This window comes from Aphelocoma coerulescens, assembly GCF_041296385.1.
Source record: "Aphelocoma coerulescens isolate FSJ_1873_10779 chromosome Z unlocalized genomic scaffold, UR_Acoe_1.0 ChrZ, whole genome shotgun sequence".
Taxonomy (NCBI): domain Eukaryota; kingdom Metazoa; phylum Chordata; class Aves; order Passeriformes; family Corvidae; genus Aphelocoma; species Aphelocoma coerulescens.
The window spans coordinates 17,537,395-17,554,688 of record NW_027184085.1 but is presented as its reverse complement, the minus strand read 5'-3'; the positions used below and the strand labels follow the sequence as shown (position 1 = coordinate 17,554,688).

General features: G+C 41.7%; 2 protein-coding genes across 6 annotated transcripts in view; both read right to left on the bottom strand.

Moving 5' to 3' along the window:
• Positions 1-2,873: 2,873 nt before the first annotated feature.
• SETD9 (SET domain containing 9) lies at positions 2,874-10,935 on the bottom strand. The gene is given in 8 exon segments (XM_069001714.1): positions 2,874-3,590; positions 5,409-5,514; positions 6,663-6,778; positions 7,726-7,849; positions 9,489-9,853; positions 10,566-10,714; positions 10,716-10,848; positions 10,850-10,935. Coding segments are annotated over 8 exon segments (1,167 nt in total). The 3' UTR covers positions 2,874-3,502.
• Positions 10,936-13,651: 2,716 nt separating this feature from the next.
• The window catches only part of MAP3K1 (mitogen-activated protein kinase kinase kinase 1), a 60,561-nt gene continuing 56,918 nt past the window's right edge, over positions 13,652-17,294 (bottom strand). For all 5 annotated transcript variants that reach the window (XM_069000774.1, XM_069000773.1, XM_069000778.1 and 2 more), the window contains exon 20: positions 13,652-16,543. In XM_069000774.1, coding sequence (XP_068856875.1) covers positions 16,394-16,543 — 150 coding nt within the window. In that variant the 3' untranslated portion in view covers positions 13,652-16,393. The remainder of the gene's footprint in view (positions 16,544-17,294) is intronic.

Below are 17,294 nucleotides of genomic sequence, written 5' to 3'. Positions count from 1 at the left end.
CCACTGAAAAGGTAAGATGAAGTCCTTGTGGTGCTTAGGCAACAAATAGCCAAGTTGTAGAATCGTAGAATAAGCTGTGTTGGAAGGGACCCATCAGGATCATCCAAGTCCAGCTCTGGCCCTGCACATGGCACCCCAGGCGTCACACCATGTGCCTGAAGAGCATTGTCCAAACATTTCTTGAACTCTGTCAGGCTTGGTGCTGTGACCACTGCCCTGGGGAGCCTGTTCCAGTGCCCAACCACCCTCTGGGTGAAGAACCTTTTCCTAATATCCAACCTAAACCTCCCCTGACACAACTCCAGGCCATTCCCTTGGGTCCTGCCACTGGTCATGAGAGTGAAGAGATCAGTGCCTGCCCCTCCTCTTCACCTCCTGGGGATATTGAAGACCATAGCAAGGTTCCCCCTCAGTTTCTCCAGGCTGAACAGACCAAGTGACCTCAGCTGTCCCTCACAAGGCTTCCCCTCCACACCCTTCAACATCCTCAGGGCCCTCCTTTGGATGTTCTCTGTTAATGTCTTACATTGTGGCACCCAAAGCTGCCCCAGCACTCGAGGTGAGGCTGCCCCAGTGCAGAGCAGAGGGGACAATCCCCTCCCTTGCCCGGCTGGCCATGCTGTGCCTGATGCCCCCCAGGACACGCTTGGCCCTCCTGGCTGCCAGGGCACTGCTGGCTCATGTTCAACTTGCCACTGACCAGGACCCCCAGGGCCCTTTCCATGGCACTGCTCTCCAGCCTCTCACTCCCCAGTCTGTCCATACATCCAGGGCTGCCCCATGCCAGGTGCCCAGAATCCATCACTTTCCTTTGCTGAACTTCATATGGTTGGTGATTGTCCATCCCTCTAATTTTTTGAGGTCTCTCTGCCCTTAAGGGAGTCAACAGCTCCTCCAAATTCAGCATAATCAGCAAACTTACTTAGTATTCCTTTTCATCCTTTGTCTAAGTCATGTATGAAGATGTCAAAGAGCACAGGCCTGAGGATGGAGCCCTGCAGAGCCCCACTTGTGACAGGTCACAGGTCCCCAGTCTGATGTCACCTCAATCACTGTAACCCTTAGTGCCCAACCTATAAGCCAGAAGCTCACCCACCACAGGATATGTTTGTCCAGCTGTGAGTGGACACTTTGTCCAGAAGGATACAGTGAGAGACAGCAATGAAAGCTTTGCCAAAATCCAAGAAGATCACATGAACCAGCTTCCCTTGATCAACTATGTGTGCTACCTTGTCATAAAGGGAAATCAGGTTCAACAAGCAGGACTTTCCCTCTCATGAAGTCATGCTGGCTGTGACCAGTGACTGCATTATCCTCCAGCTGTTTTTCAATACTTCCCAGAATAATCTTTTCATGATTTTTACTGGACACGGAAAGTGAGACTGATAGAACCGTAGTTTCTGGATACTCCTTACCCTTCTTGAAAATCAGGACAACATTTGCTAACTTCCCACTCTTGCCCTGCAGCATGGCTGCTTATCCCCACCTGCTCCTTTGCTGTGGCTGGAACGTGCCTGCCTTCTGTGCCAACAGGCCTAACATGCATAGTCCTTTAAGGTGGCAGAACCACCATCACTCCCTCTTGCTGCAGTTCCTGACACAGTTTCCTGTGTTGCCAGGTGAGCTCCAGAACTGGCACAGGGTGGAGCATGCAGCAGGGAGTAGACCAGCCTGGCAGGCAGAGAGACATCCAGCAAGTACAGCATCACCTTTATGTGCAAAATAGAACTGTCGGACAGCACAGATTTGTAGGATCCAGGGAGTCAAATCAGCAATTCTGACACTACCTATGGGCTTCCTAGTCTCTCGCTCACTCTGGCCCCTCTGTGAGCTGTTTCACCTCACTGCAATAGAACACAACATGAGAGGGGCGGTAGTGGTGTTACCATGCTTAGCAAGTCAGATCAGCTCACAGGAGGATCTAATGAGCAGTAACCAAGAACAGCAGCTTTAAGAGCAACGGAAAAGGGACAAATAAGCAGCAGCATGCACATTCACACCTTTCCCGCTCTCCTCCTTCCAGAGTGCCATGGGAGCTGCCTGGGGAACTACAGCCCATACACTAGGAATACTGTATGTGCCCTTGACATCCAGCTTCTTCCACAGACCAAGAGGTCCCAATAACCTCCCAGAAAGCTGGGGAGAAGGGTCAGCTCGGGAGAGAAGGGATCCTCAGAGTCATGGTGGATGACCTTCTTCAGTAGACTGGTGATCACTCCTCTGATCCCTTACTAATCCACGAGGAATGTCACTAGAAGTCACTCCACACCCTGAGCATCACCATAAAACTTGCACAACCCAAGCTGAGCCAGATGCCACTATCTCAGAGCACTGCTAGTTAACCCTGCTGAAATAGCCTGGGTGCTATGGCAGTGAAGGACTTCCAGATGAACGTGACAGTCAAGGTTCAGGTTCAGAAGCAGAACAAGTAATGCAGACACCACAAAGCTTTGCATTCTGAAAAGGAGACGATGTCTCAGCAGCTAAGCAGGGCACCCTGGCTGCCCCAACCACCACTCAGTTCATAAGAGCACATCGTTTCCCAGCTCCTCCTCTCCCATGAGCTTATGCCAACCTCAAATCCATTGGGAGGCTTGCTTGGACTTTTGCATTAAATACTGGTTTCATCTTTCTGAAGGCAGTTTGCAGACAGCAACAAAAATTAATGTGGGAATAGTTGGCCCTGTCTATACCAGAAACTCATTAAAAAATATATTGCAGCCTTGGTTGGCATTGTTTCCTCCAGCTACACTGCAACATGAAATCCTCTTGCAGAACAAAAGCAATGAAAGTTGCCACATGCCAGGAAACTTTCAGTGAATCACTGAAATAAGACTGGACACGTGTTTCCTCCTAATCCAGGACAGGCACAGCTAAGCCAGCGGCTCAAGATGGCCTCAGGATGACAGTGCACCATGCAGGCGCAGCTGAGGGGCCCATCAGCATGGTTCCAAAATGGCCTTCATACAAGATAAGGACAACTGCTGGCACTGTTGTGTGTTTTAAAAGCAAGCTGATACCAAAGGGGTCAACTTCAAGGATACCAGAACAAGATGTAGTAACTACTGGGAGCTATGAGGATTAACATAATATATTATTATACAATTCAAGAGGAAAGTAATTTTTACAAGCTGTGTCCATTCTAAGCACAGGAAATTAAATGGAAAAATACTGTAACAGTCCCAGTTACAGAGAACTGTGCAATCTAGTAGATTAAATGATACATCTAAAACTTAGGTTTTAATTTTATGAACTACCTTATGAACAGCTGAACACCAATATGGAAAACTATCAACAACAGCAGACAGCTGAGTACCTTACGACGTAAATGGTTAAACCTTCACCTGCGCATCAAATGCGGACTTTTTTCAGACAAATTCAAGCCTACAGCTTGTAGATGGCAAAACTATAGTGCTCCCTTACACAAAAATGATAAAGCTTGAAGTACAGGCACCATACATATTTTATTGACACATATTTCTTCTGTCTTGAATCTATCAATTCATCTGACAACAGTGTAGTAATTTGAAAAAAGTTCTTCTCCTTGCTTGATGTCTCTTAGAGAGACAAGAACTACACACCTCAGGTGGCTGTAAAAGAAGGAAAACATGTAAAAGTGAACAGTTATATTTTGCTTTGAATTGTTTTTAGTTCTTCATTTCAAGAAGCTGAACCAGTGTCTAGATTAGTTTAGTGAGTAATATGCATAACGCAGGGCAAGAAACATGGAAAAACAACACTGCAATACAGACAGCAAATACAAGCAAAAGCAGTATTATTACCAAAACCCACAGCCTATGTGGGTATGCAAAATATGTTTCCACTCAGTTGTTCCACACAATCATTCAGGGATTAAAAGAATTAGTCAAGACTTCAAGAGACACACTCAGTAGGAAAAGCTTACAGCAAAGCTGATGCAGCAGAAGCCGCTCCTGCGGACACGCCTGTCGCAGGCGCTGGCTGGCCAAAGTGTCTCTCCTAAGGCCCAGCACCACCCACGAAGACAGCTCCCAACTGCACCAGAAACCTGCTGCCATCTGCAGTGATGTGTCAAATTATCCATGAACTCCAGGCTGAAATCAGGTGCTGGCAGGCAGTTTCTCACAGAGGTATATAGAAACCCACCCCTCTAAATTTCCTTTTAGTAAATGACCATGCCCTAAAGCTGAAGTGTCTGTTCTAGGAAGGAGAGCACATGCTTCTGATACTGATGAACCAGGAAGTGGAAAACAGCATCAACCCAAGTCTCTACTGCTAAAAATTTAGTGTGAGGCCATTTTGAAACATACAAACCAACAAGGTAGATAAGTACTGAGAACTTTTCATAAAACACAGCAAGATCTAGAAACCAGATTATCTATGTTGTCAGCATTGTATTCATCAGCATCAAAATAAGCACCTAGAAGTGAATGGGATCTTTTGTCTGGTGGCTGTACACTGGGAGAAATGATGACTGGAAGACTGTATTTTCTTGGACAGATTCCAAGCAAGAGCAAAATTCCCCTTTCCTGAAGCAGTCCCACAGCTTATGTGCTTTCACACTTCAAGTACAGCATCCAGGCTTCCTGAGAATTTAGTCCTACTGCTTATTTTATTAGCATTCATTTCATGATCTGCATATTCCAAATGCATCTCTAACCTTGACTCAACAAACTCTAAGTTTAATCAGAAAAGTCATTTTTCCAATATGCACTATAACTTTCTCCAGTGAAATTTCAGAGTATTTAAATAACTCCAGAATTACATTAAAAGTTCAGATGCTCTGCTCTACGATTCTTACATATTCTTGAAATGAAGAGGATAATCTGAGAAAGATTCCCAAGTGTTTTAATCTCTTAAAAAAGGTGGACTTTCAGGTCATAACCAGGATGTTGTAATTTTACTAACTGTACTGTAAGTCCATGCCTTTATATTGCATAGTACTTCACTTGTATCAATATAATTTTAGGTTTCTTCCTGCAAATTTCATCTGCGTATTTGTCACATAAGCAGCAGACATGAAGAACACAGAGGAAGAAGCCTAAATCTGAATTACCTCAGAAGGTGAGTAAGTTTGATTGGACAAGGCTGAAACAGATTTGAAGTAAGTACTGAAAAACCTCAGTACTGTAATACAAGCCAAGTACAACTAGTGCTTTATGGAATTCAGAAGAATTGCACTATAGCGCAACAACTGCTCGTAAAACTGTCTTCAGAGCTATGCTGATTTCATTTGTGATTATGTGGGATAACAAATGAAGAGTCTTGTAATTAAAATTAGTCTGCTCAGAGAGGTAACTCTCCCATACAGCTGCACACTTGTGTAATTCATCCTCATATGGTTTGTTATTTTTTAATCATGTCTGTCTTTTCTTTACACATGAAATATGCATCATACAAATCTACAAGTTCTTGCATTTGCTGCCAACCTCTCTATGTCATGGCTGTAGACGATGTTTGGAAGATACTGTTTCAGTTCTACTGGAAAATGTCCTGGCACATCAAATTCTTGATAGCACACGTTTGCTGCTTTTTCTAGGAATAAAAAAAAAAAGTTATTCGATAGGGCTTAAAGATGTGTAAAACCATCAAATGTACTGCTACAGGAATACCAGATGCTTCATCAAGCCTGAAAACCATTCTCCTGTTGGGAGGTACTGCACTCCTCTGAAGTCCTATTTTGAATTACACAAGAGGTACGCAATCAACTACAGGAGCTTTGCCCAATTATCAACACGTCCATGAAGAGGCACAACTTGCTCAAGTGTCAGCGGTAGCTTACAGCACTACCAAATGTTCCAAAAACACAATGTTTGCTTCCACAATTAAAAAATTATTGAAAAAAATTTTCCTGGTCTCAAAACATGTCAGAAATACAGGCAAGGAGAAAATCACCATTTACGTAAGACACTGGACTTCAAAAAAGCAGTTTCATGGGACAGCCCTATATCTCTGCGCCAGTCAATCCTCAGTTTACTCCTCCAGCCACCTTTCTGAATGCTACCTGGAGGCAGGGCATCTTTACCGTAATGCAGGCTATGAAAGCCACTTAGAACCCGAGTATGGTATCAATTACATTTTCTGCACAGTACAAACGTTCCCATGAGTTACTTAAGATCAACAGTGAGACAGAATAAATAGTTCCCTTCTTCAACTCCAACAAGTGAGATTACACCAACAGTTTCCTAAATTTTGTGCACAAATGTAAGAAAGTCTAAAAAAAATCTTACAGTTCAAACTGAGCAGTGATGGAATCCTACTGTACATGTCACTGTGTGGAGCTTTCTCATGAAACCTCCTGGAACCCTACTGGGGAACTCGATCTGCAACTCTCTACTGTCTCAGTCCAGTGGTACTTTGCCAGATATCCTTTCCCACTATCTCACATTTTGGGGTGTGTACTTTTCATTCTACACACCAGGAGGGAAACTGGGGGGGGTCAATGAGAAAAGAACGAGCATATTTGAAGAGCTGCTGCAATGAATGATTCCAACACTCAGCTGCGACAAAAAGCCTCAGAAACTTTTTACCTCCTAAGTGCTTGTTTTAAATAGTACTACTGTCCCCCAACATCAATATCCTACTCTCTGTGTCACCTTCAAAATAATATATATATATATATATATATATATATATATATATAAAGCCAAACTCCTACATGGAAAATTTACCTGGCAACTTACCATGTGAGCAGTTGTTGACATACTGTCCCACTGCCAGCGGGTTCTGCAGGGTGGCTGTGAGCCAGCTCTCATCACTCATTTGAAAAGGGCCAACTTGATCTCTCCTGCTGCAAGACCTGAAATGCCCGACAGCATTAGCATGGGTCGTGGCTCCTTTGGCTAACAGGTTATCTTACTTCCTCTGCAGGAATGGCCACAGTCACTGTATAACATTGCAGCTGCCCAACCCACCTGAGGTGGGGGGCATATGCATAGACCAACACCTCCCACTATTCTATGGTGTCCTTCAGATTGGTGAAAGAACCTGAACAAAACCACCACACACTCTTCCCAAAATCAACATCAAACATTACCATTAGAGAAGTGTCAATACCTTTCATTCACTTCTAAAAACACAAAGATTCATTACAATATTAGCTTCAAACTCATTCCAGAAATTAAAATCTGGTAAGTATTAATATTCAAACCGGTTATGATATCATTTTGCTAGTTCTTTTCATTTCGTATTTAAACATAAATTGCAACAAACTGTATTTTAAGGCAAGCCAAAGCAGTCCAGGTTAGCTGTGTCAGGGGAAGTTCAGACTGGGCATTATGAAAAGATTCTTCACTGAGAGGGTGGCTGGTCACTGGACTCCTCTGGAGAGTAGTCACAGCACCAAGTCTGTCACAGTTCAAGGCTGTGTACACGATGCTCTTAGTCATATGGTTTTAGGTAGTCCTGCAAGGAGCAGGGAGTCAGACTTGATGAACCAAGCTGGGCAGGTTTGATTAACAGTTCAGAAACATTTCAGTACTTCTATGCTACTTCCTGCTTTATTAAAACTATTTTCTGTACAGGAAAGTCTCTGTACCTCAAAATGCATCTCAGTGGTGTTACAGATGAAGACACAAGTACATTATGGGTCGCATCCATCATCTCCCACCCTTGTGGTGTTTGCATTTTGAGATACACACAGGTGGATGACAATCACATGTAACTCAGGGTAAGAAACAGGGAACTGAGACAAGAAGTACCTGTTTTAAATCAAATGAACAACAATCCTCTATTTCTTTTGCTTACCTGTACACTGATCTGGACAGTCCTTTATCGTTCCCATCAATAAGGACACCATCAATGCACCTAAAAATAAAGGGATTGCCAAGGGACTGGAAAAAGATGGGCTCATGCTTTCTGTATACTGTACCTGTTGCAAGACAGATATTATTTCAGAAGAAAATAAGTTAACTGTTAGAGTGGGCTTTCAGTCCCCTCCACACAGAAACTCAAAGGAGAGAGAGAGTGGGTGGGACAGAAGTTCCCTCTCACTTAGTGACATTGATATTTGTAAACCAACAAGCTCTCAGACACAATTTTTTGGGATGTAAAAGAAATCCCCTCTCAACTAAATGAGCTGATATATTCCAAAAAAAGAAGCCTCAAAGGAAATCATAGAAGGCCTGAATTGGGTACCCTTGGGAGAGGAAGATAAAGCCTCACAGCTAACTGGTGAGCTTCAGAGACAAAAACATCAGGGGATACTTGCTCAGGAAAACACAGCTGAAGATACTAAGCCATTTTGCTCCTATTGTGTCAGGACTCTGAAAAGCACACAGGGATTCAGCAAATAATCTGAAACACCTCCATCCACTACCCCAGGGATTTTGTTTGGTCCAGGAGCTGGAAAATGACAAACCAAGAAAAAAATTATTTCAGCAGACTGTTTCCCAAATCTGAGGAGAGGATTTAATCTGCCATGACTTCCAAGCACAAAAAACCAACTGACTGGCTTGTCATTTTTCACAAAATCATTGTCCTGCATCCCTCACACCCACTATGTCTGCAGCACCCCTGCAGAAATCCTGTACTGTGCTCTCACAAGGAGCCAAGCAAAGGCCACAGGCAGGCTGCAGTCCCTGTCCACAGGGTCCCATCCCCAGCCTTCACTAACCTGAAAAGGCATTTCAACAGCCCATCCTCTTGTTTTGCTGAAGAGCAGTTCAAGCAGACTCTGAATGAGCCTATGCTCACACTTCGTATGGGCCTGAAATTTGAAGTGAGCTGCAAAAGTGGCAGGCTCACTCAATGTCACTTGACAATTAGTCAGTTCACAAGTAATCAATGGTAATGGCCAGGCACCCAGAAAAACCAGTGAATGCCTGGGCTGCTCCCGATCCTGCACTGCTGGCACAAGCCACAGACCACAGGGAATGATTCTGTTGACAGATGAAACAGAAACAAACCTGAAGCAACTCAGGAGAGTTGCTAGCTTAGCCATACTGACAGAATCACAAACCTTTTTGAGAAATGTATGCAAACACAGTTCCAAGAAATGAGGAAGACAGAAGTACTGATTTTTCCAAACATGATTTATGGAATAAAGTTATGCTAAATGAAGGTTTTATTTTCATTCTGCAATTTGTACTTCCATACTTTGAAGTTCATGCAATTGTCTATTGACCTGTGTGGAGCTCTCAAAACCTCATTTTTCAGATCCTGAACCAAAACAGAAACCCCAAGGAATTACACTGTCCTGTTCATCTACTTGAAACTTCTCCCATACATTTGCATTTAAAGAATCTGGAACAACTTTTGTAGCTGCTGGAAAATGAGACTCTCAGTACTGAATTTTTTTTTGATAAACAAAATTATTCTTCCCAATATTGTTTTTCTTATTTCCAAAATAATTCTAGATAGTTTATAAATATTCTCATGCAGCTTAACTGGTGATTTTGTTATGGAGTGACAGAAATAAAACCCATAAAATAAGTGTTCATCTTTGGCATTCCATGATCAGAGGCTTAGAAGTTCCATCTAACATAATAAAAACAAAAACATTCCATTACCAGGATACATAGACACAACCGTCCCTTTCGGTACAAAGCCTTTGGTAACAAAGACTCCAGTTCCAGCAGACACCAGGGAACTCTGGTCCCTGCCAACAGTGAACCCAAGTGTGTTAAACAAAACTTCCTCAGGACTAAACACGTGCTGACCCGGATGAGTACAAGAATTTACTTTTGACCGCTTCTGCTCCACAGTCAGTAACTCCAGATATTGACATTTGACTTCTGGAAGTAAGGTCAGAATATCTGCTTGTCTACTAAAATCATTTATGAATAAAGCCTTAAATGTTTTCAGTAGTGTTTCAAAGACATCTTCATCAGCAATAATTTTGTCTTGAGAGCTTTCAGGAACATATCGAAGGGTCCTGTAAAGAAAATAAAATATTTTAAAATTAAAAACATGTATACTTTTTTTCCTAAATAGAGAAGAGCCATTTTGCAGCATCAGTAACTTAGATGCACTGTTCTTTCAGAAACCCCCAAACTTTTTTCACACTTTTTCCACTTTTTTCTAGCTCCAACCACTGTTTTTAACACAAAAAACACGAAAAAAGACTGTTTAAACCAGTACCTGTTCTGCTCTAAAACCATCGTCTGAGTATTTACAAGTACGTTAAACCCTATTGAGCGCTCAGTGAAAAACGCATCAAAAATGAAACATAACCATCATAATGTTTATTAAAAAAAATAGTCCATTGCACTTTAAATGAGGTGAGACAAATGTTATGTGGGCGAGGAAAGTTTTAATTTAGTTAGTTAATTTTGTTCCTTATAACCACGTCGTAATAATTTAAATTCAAACACTACTTTTACGATTAAAATAGGGCATACACATCCTACCGACAAGAAATTATCTATCTATCTATCTATCTATCTATCTATCTATCTATCTATCTATCTATCTTCAACGTTAAACACCATTTTAAAGTATCTGACTACGAATTTCATGCCAGCCAAGAGGCAACCAATGCTGAAGCATTTCTGAATGACAAACCCGAGTGAGCTCCTGCGGCGCCCCAGTCCCTCCCGAGGCAGCGGGGCCTGGGCTGGCGCCCGGGGCCATCTCCCGCGCCTCACCTGCGCTGGCGGCGGAGGTTGAGGGCGAGCCAGGGCACGAAGCGATACTTGTAGGAGCCCCAGCGCCGCCGCAGCTCCCGCAGCATGGCGGCCGCTCCCACACGGCGCCGCGCACCGCCCCCCTGCACCGCCGCGCCCGCGCGAACCGGGCCAGCCAATCCGAGCTCCGGACACACGCCGGCGCGTTTGTGTCCTGAGCTGCCATTGGCTGCGAGCAGGCGGGGTGGCGCCGAGCGGCGGCCGGGCCGGGAGCGGGGAGCCGCCGAGGGCGGACGGTGAGGGCGCGGCCTGCGGGTAATGACGCGCAGCACCCAGAACGGGGAGAGCTGCAGGCTTTGGGAGTGAAGACGCATGGCTGCTGGGTCCACATTTACAGACGTAAATACGCAGACCTCTCTCCGAACAATGTTTATTGCATCTTCTGTGAACGATCCAAAAAGACAAGATCCGATTAAAAGGTGGTTAAAAAATTATCTAGAAGCAGCCGTTAAAGATCGCTGCTGGCACTGTCAGATCACCTCCCCAAAATCCAGTGCCTGCTTCTAGCTATGCTAAGGGCTCTTAGTATGCTAAGGTCACAGAATCAATTAGGCTGGAAAAGCCAAACACCACCGTGGCACCGTGCCATGTCCAGTCTTTCCTTAAAGACCTCAGGCACCAGATCCCACCACCTCCCTGGGCAGCCCATTCCAATGTTTAATCACCCTTCCTGTGAAGAAATTCCTCCTAATGTCCAACCTGAACCTCCTGTGCAGCAGCTTCAGGCCATGTCCTCGCGTCCTGCTGCATGGGAGACAAGGCTGATCCCCACCTGGCCACAACCTCCTTTCAGGCAGGTCACATCCCAACTTCTGCTTCTCCCGACTGAGCCTCGCCCCGCCCAGCTCCCTCAGCTGCTCCTCGTTAAGATTTGTGAACCATGTCATAAAAAGAGACCTGTTACACTTCTGTCCACACTTTAGCCTTGTGACTGTGACAACAAGGAGACACTAATTGTAATTTGTAGCATTATAAGCTACTGTAGATTGGAAGGTGCATCCTGCTGACTGATGCCCAGCAAGCAGCAGCACATAAGTAGACAGATTGAAGGAATATACTACAAACCATGAGCATTTACAAACACGGGCCCTTTCGGTGCTACATTCTACCAACACTTATCTCTAATGTAATTAAAAAAGAAATCTAGTAAGAAAAACAACCATTCAGCAATTGATCTTCAAAAACTAGCAATGGCCCCCCGAATCATTCTGTACAAACCACTTGACATGTAAAGATAAGGGTGCTGTTATCATCTTTGGCCACTGTTGTCCCTTGCCTGCTTGGGTACCTAGTTTCATAAAACTTTTATCTTTGGATTCTGCTCCTTAGCTGCAGTTTAAGTCTGCCAACAAATTGGAAAAATAAACACATGTATGCAAGTATTTTACATTATTCAGAAAGCAGTTTAAGAAGTATTAAGCAAGTGTTTCAGAATTAGTTTTGGGGTAAACAGAAATCAAGCCTCAAAACACTCTCAGGGGTTACACTCCTCCCTCTGGACCTGAAATTTTGACAAGAGTTTGGGAATTTGGGACAGGCCCACCAAAGCAATGTAACTATCAGAATTAACTTCCCATCTCAAGAGCTTTACAAATATTTGAAGCTGTGCCTTTATTTATTCCATAATCAGTTCTACTGTTGGCCTGCCACATCTTTTCCAAGAAGAGGAGCTGAGCAATGGGCTATTGCAAACTGAAGTAATTGAGGGAAAATGCAGGAAAAGGCACAGTGGCTGCCGCGAAGTGCTTCCCTGCCATCTCGCGGCCTTCCTCGGTAATTACACGGAAGAAAGGTCTCATCAATACTTGCAGCTCTGGGTTTCAGCAGCTGTGTGCCATAACCAGGAAACAACACACATGTTCACCACAACACATGCATATTGTGGCTCTTGAAAGCAAGATAGGCACAGCGTGACTCAGGTCATTAAGGAAGACTAAGCAGTGAGCGGAAAGTTAGTAATGGAAATAGAGTGCTTTGGGAGGTGGGCTGTCAAGTCACAACAGCCACGCACACAAGTTGCCCACTTCCGTATGATGAAAGGCCATACGTGACCCTTGTGACACTCCAACATGTTCTGGAGCCAGTCTGCACCCTTGAGTGAGAACTTGCGAAGATGAAGCACCACCAGACTTCAACCTATGGCCCTCAGGCAGGAATGAGATGTTACTCCCCCGGGAGAAGTCACAACAGGCATAGCGCCTACCGTTTGCGTCTGGAAGAACCGAACATGCCCTGAGCACGTGAAGAGACTTGGTTCCCTGAGTAGGTGTCTTTGAAATGTACTGCCATCTGCCGGGCACCCGTGATCCCTGTCATCCCTTGCTCCTAAAAAGGGGGCTGCAACCTTACGACATTACTACGGCAGGATTCAGAACTTCTGTAGTAAATCAGATAAAGGAAGATACATTATAATCAGTTTATCTCCTGTTTCATCCTTGCCATGTGTTTTCCTTCCTGACATTTCAGGTAGTATATTTTCCTGATTTTAGAAATCAGATAATAGAGTTTATCTGAAGATTTCTGCTGTCAGTTTTCTTCTAGTGAATCGATATACTTGTATCTATCTGCAGAAAGTCACATAACTAATGGAAATAATAAAAAAGTGCAATCCTTCAAAATACAGAATCTACAGTCACAAAAAAATCTGCAGTTGAAATCTGTTTCTATAAAAAAATAGATTAATTTTTTTAAATTTCAAAAATATCTGGAGAAAGACAAGCCCAAGCTTTGGAATACATGGATTGCCTGAATAAGGAAAGGCTTATGTTTGCTATTAAAATCTCAAGCAACAGAATCATTTCACTAAAAACATAAAACAGCAGATTAACTTCCCACATACACTTCAATTGCTCCAGAACTGACCTAACCAAATCAGCTCACCTGAACAGGTAATTGTTACATTTGCAGTAATGCAAAATTCTGGCATTTAATTCTTGTCCTAAAGGCACAATCAAGTGAGGTTCATAGAAAACACTGCTGTCATAACAGAAGTTCCTATCTTTATCTTTAATTAAAAAAAAAAAGAAAATCAGTCTTTGTTGCTCCCCTTTATCTAACCATTCTTTATTAATTCACCCAAGATATACATATATATATATACACACATATATATATGTAGGCCAGTACTCAGACACTTGTGTCATTTAATATTAGAAACTAAGTCTTGATATATCAAGTGTGATGTACGAAATTGTGTATAAACAGTGAAGTGTAGCAGAAATGTTTTATTCCCATCAGTAAAACAAATGTGTTTATCTCACAGTAAGCAAAGGACAAAGTTTGTTCAAAAACTTTTATTTACTATAAAGACAAAAAACATCAAAATACATACAAATTATACTATATAAAATTGGTTCAATGGGGTAAAAACTTTTAATTAAAATATCTTGATATATTTAAAATAACAAAGGATACAATGAAGCCAAATTTCTTAACCCAGAGATTTCTGTAAAATTTGCTTGCACAGTAAGGTGCTAATAGAAGTTAGCCCTTAAGCCCTGGAAGTCTTAGGAATCAGTCACATAGCAAATATAATTTCATTGTGAAAGTGAACTTTGGTAGAAGAAACTCTATAGGACACCTGAGGTAGTAGAAACTGGAATAAACAGCAGTAGACGTTATTTACAACTTAAGTACCAAATAACATTAAGAACACAAAAAATAATTACACAATACAATTTTCAGTCCAGCTTTGATCCAAAGAAAATAAGAATATTACATCACATCTCCATTTTAAAAACACCACAATTACCAGCAAGCCGAGGGAAATGCAAACTCAAACAAATGCATAAGAGGCAGTTTGAGTTTGAAATGTGGTAGGCATGGTGATCTACATAGTAATACTGATTAGCTGAGGTTCATCAGTTTATACAGTTTACGTTTCTGCCAGACACAGCATTAATCTGACAACTGATCTTCCAGTACATGAATTGGCAAGAGTGCATCCTTTAAAGCTTGCACGTAAGAAAGACTTGGAAACAATCTTATTAGAATGGGAAATTCTAAAGTGGTCAAAAAAAAGTCAAGTACAAAACAGAGCTACCAAACTTCACATTTCGGTATTATCTTTTTAACTCTTCAAAGTCTGCCAATCTTCAAAAACAAAGGAATGTAATATTTCCAAAAGAAACACATTCACAACTAATGACACGGGTTTGTTGGTTTGTTTGTTTTTTTTATTAGTATGAGCACTATCATTCATGTAAACTTATCTTTAAGATGTCTTAAATTCCAATTTGTATTATACACTTTTAAGGTACTATAGCTTATTTAGTTTGTCCTGAGTCTTTGAAAATAACCAATTCTGTCTGAGTCCAACAATCCAACTGGCTTCTGAAGAGTTATAACATCAACAGTATTTTTTTTCAAAATGGATTAAACACAATCAGTATTAGATTAAAAAAGATCCCCATTTTTAAAAAAGCAAAAGAAAAAGCTGCCATTTTCCTTCAGAATTACATGCATCAGAATCTAAAAACCTGCCTTTAAAATAATTCTAAAAACTTGTTTAAAAAAACCCCCACAACTCCTAAAAACCGACAAGTTTTGCACTACAGGTGAAGCTTTACTTCACATTTTACTTTATCTTGATCTTCAAGTCCAAGTTTGTTTCTTGTTAAAATAAATACCTTTCTTACGGTAATATTTTTAACATTTTCAAATTAAATTATCACTAGTGGCTACAGTAAATAGATGATGTACGGCAGAAGGAAAACAGCAGGTAAAACTTTGTTATCAGTAGAGAATGTAACCTCAGTTTCTTTACACAAAGAATGAGATTTGCTCATTTGGCACCTGCTCACACTGAAGTACATGCCAAAGTCTCCCATAAAAACTTTAATGGGAGCTTTGTTTGTGGGGCCTTTGACATGAAACTTCTCTACATGATTTGCCAGAAGAAACTGCTATATGAAAAAAAAAGGCTCAACAACTTCTAGCATGATTCAGACTAAGTTGCTTTATACAGAACAATCTTGTTTATTAAATAACCTATACTATCAGAGCCTTCAACATATCCTTGTTGAAGGTGGCATTTTATCCCAGATTTCCAGAAAATCTGGTTTTAAAACTCTTGTGTCAGGAAAATACTCCATGACACAGCTTGCATCTTTTTTTCTAAAGACTATTTTAAAATATCCCCTTTTCATGAAAGTTAAAAACACAAAGAAAACAAACTTTGATTTCAAAAGAAATTACATGGCCAGCAGTAAATGCACAGTGAACCATGAGTGCCTGCTCTTACTTCATAGGAAGGCAAAATGCTTTTTTTAAAGTTTCCATCAATATTTGGATTTGTTACTCAGAGAACATCATGTAATTAAAAGGGACAGATACAGAATGTCCTTTTAACCAGTACTGAAAACTTACTAATTGCAGAGTATCTACATGTGAAATTGAACAGTGATTGCTATATTAAAATAGATCTTGAGCCTCTCAGCTTCTAATATTGCTGAAAAAGTGCTCTAAATAAAATAAAAATCACTTACCTGCTAAATAATCATGCAGATTTAAGGAAAATGTTTTTGTGTTAACATAGAGCCAGATGTTTGAAAAGGCACAGTTTACAAATCTCTGCATGAATTGTCAAATGTTGCATACTGAGCTTAGGTAAAGATCTTGATTTGTCAATCACATACTTAGGTAGGGTCCTCCACTGGCCTTATCCTCTTGATGTATCTATCATTAAGGCCAGCAGAATAGTATAATTTGCTGCGCTTAACTGCACTGCAAGACAGTTACTGTATATTCAGTAGCATTTTCTTCAGTATTTCAGCCTTACACGTAAGTAGCTACCACGTAGTACGGAAGACTGGGTGTTTCAGCAGCTCCCTGGAAGGGGGTCTGTCCTGAGGTTGAAGTTCTAAACACCGAAGAGTCACATCTTTCAAGCCCGGAGACAGATGTGTAGGGATTGATGGAGCAGTAGTTGCACTAGCAATCTGAACAAGGGGAAATAACTTTTTAGAAGTCAGCGATTAAACCCCCTCTTCTACCCCAAAAACATTCCATGAGCTGATAATTTCAGCTGATGAGTTAGATTTATGAACTTTTCTCTGTTCAGCATGTTTCCTACTGCAATTGAGGATTATGCTACTTCTTTCAGTTTGTTGTCCTATTGCTTTTCAGTTTTATTTTACTGCTTTTCAGTCTGACTTTCTCCTTATATATTTCTCTAAATTTTCTTCTTACAGCAAGATCCTGCAGTGATCATCTCTGAGCAGGCCATAGGAGAAGCTCTTACAGCACACATGGGCTTTCTTTAGTCTACTAGCTGCCCTCACTGTTAACTGGCATAAGTCACCATGGAGAGAGATAAAACTGAGTGATGTTACACTACAACACATTAAACTCGGTGTGCTTTCTTGCACTGCCTTTGCTGTATTTATGCTACCACCCCAAAGGCCAGTATGTCTCAGAAAGACACAAATCTCTCCCAACCAAATTAATTTTAATTTATCTAGATCAGATTAAAGCAGGATGACTGGGAACACTAGAGTGGCACCACCAGTTTCACAGAGACACAGAACCAGGACAACCAAGACATCTCTTATCACAACTGATTTCACTTAGAACATGTCTGAGTACTGCTGTGCAGTGTCTGTTTTCTGCAAACACTTTATTCACTTCCAGCAGTATTTTCTTCATTCATGCCTACAGTTCATGGAACATTAGGCTTTTACAAAAGGACAT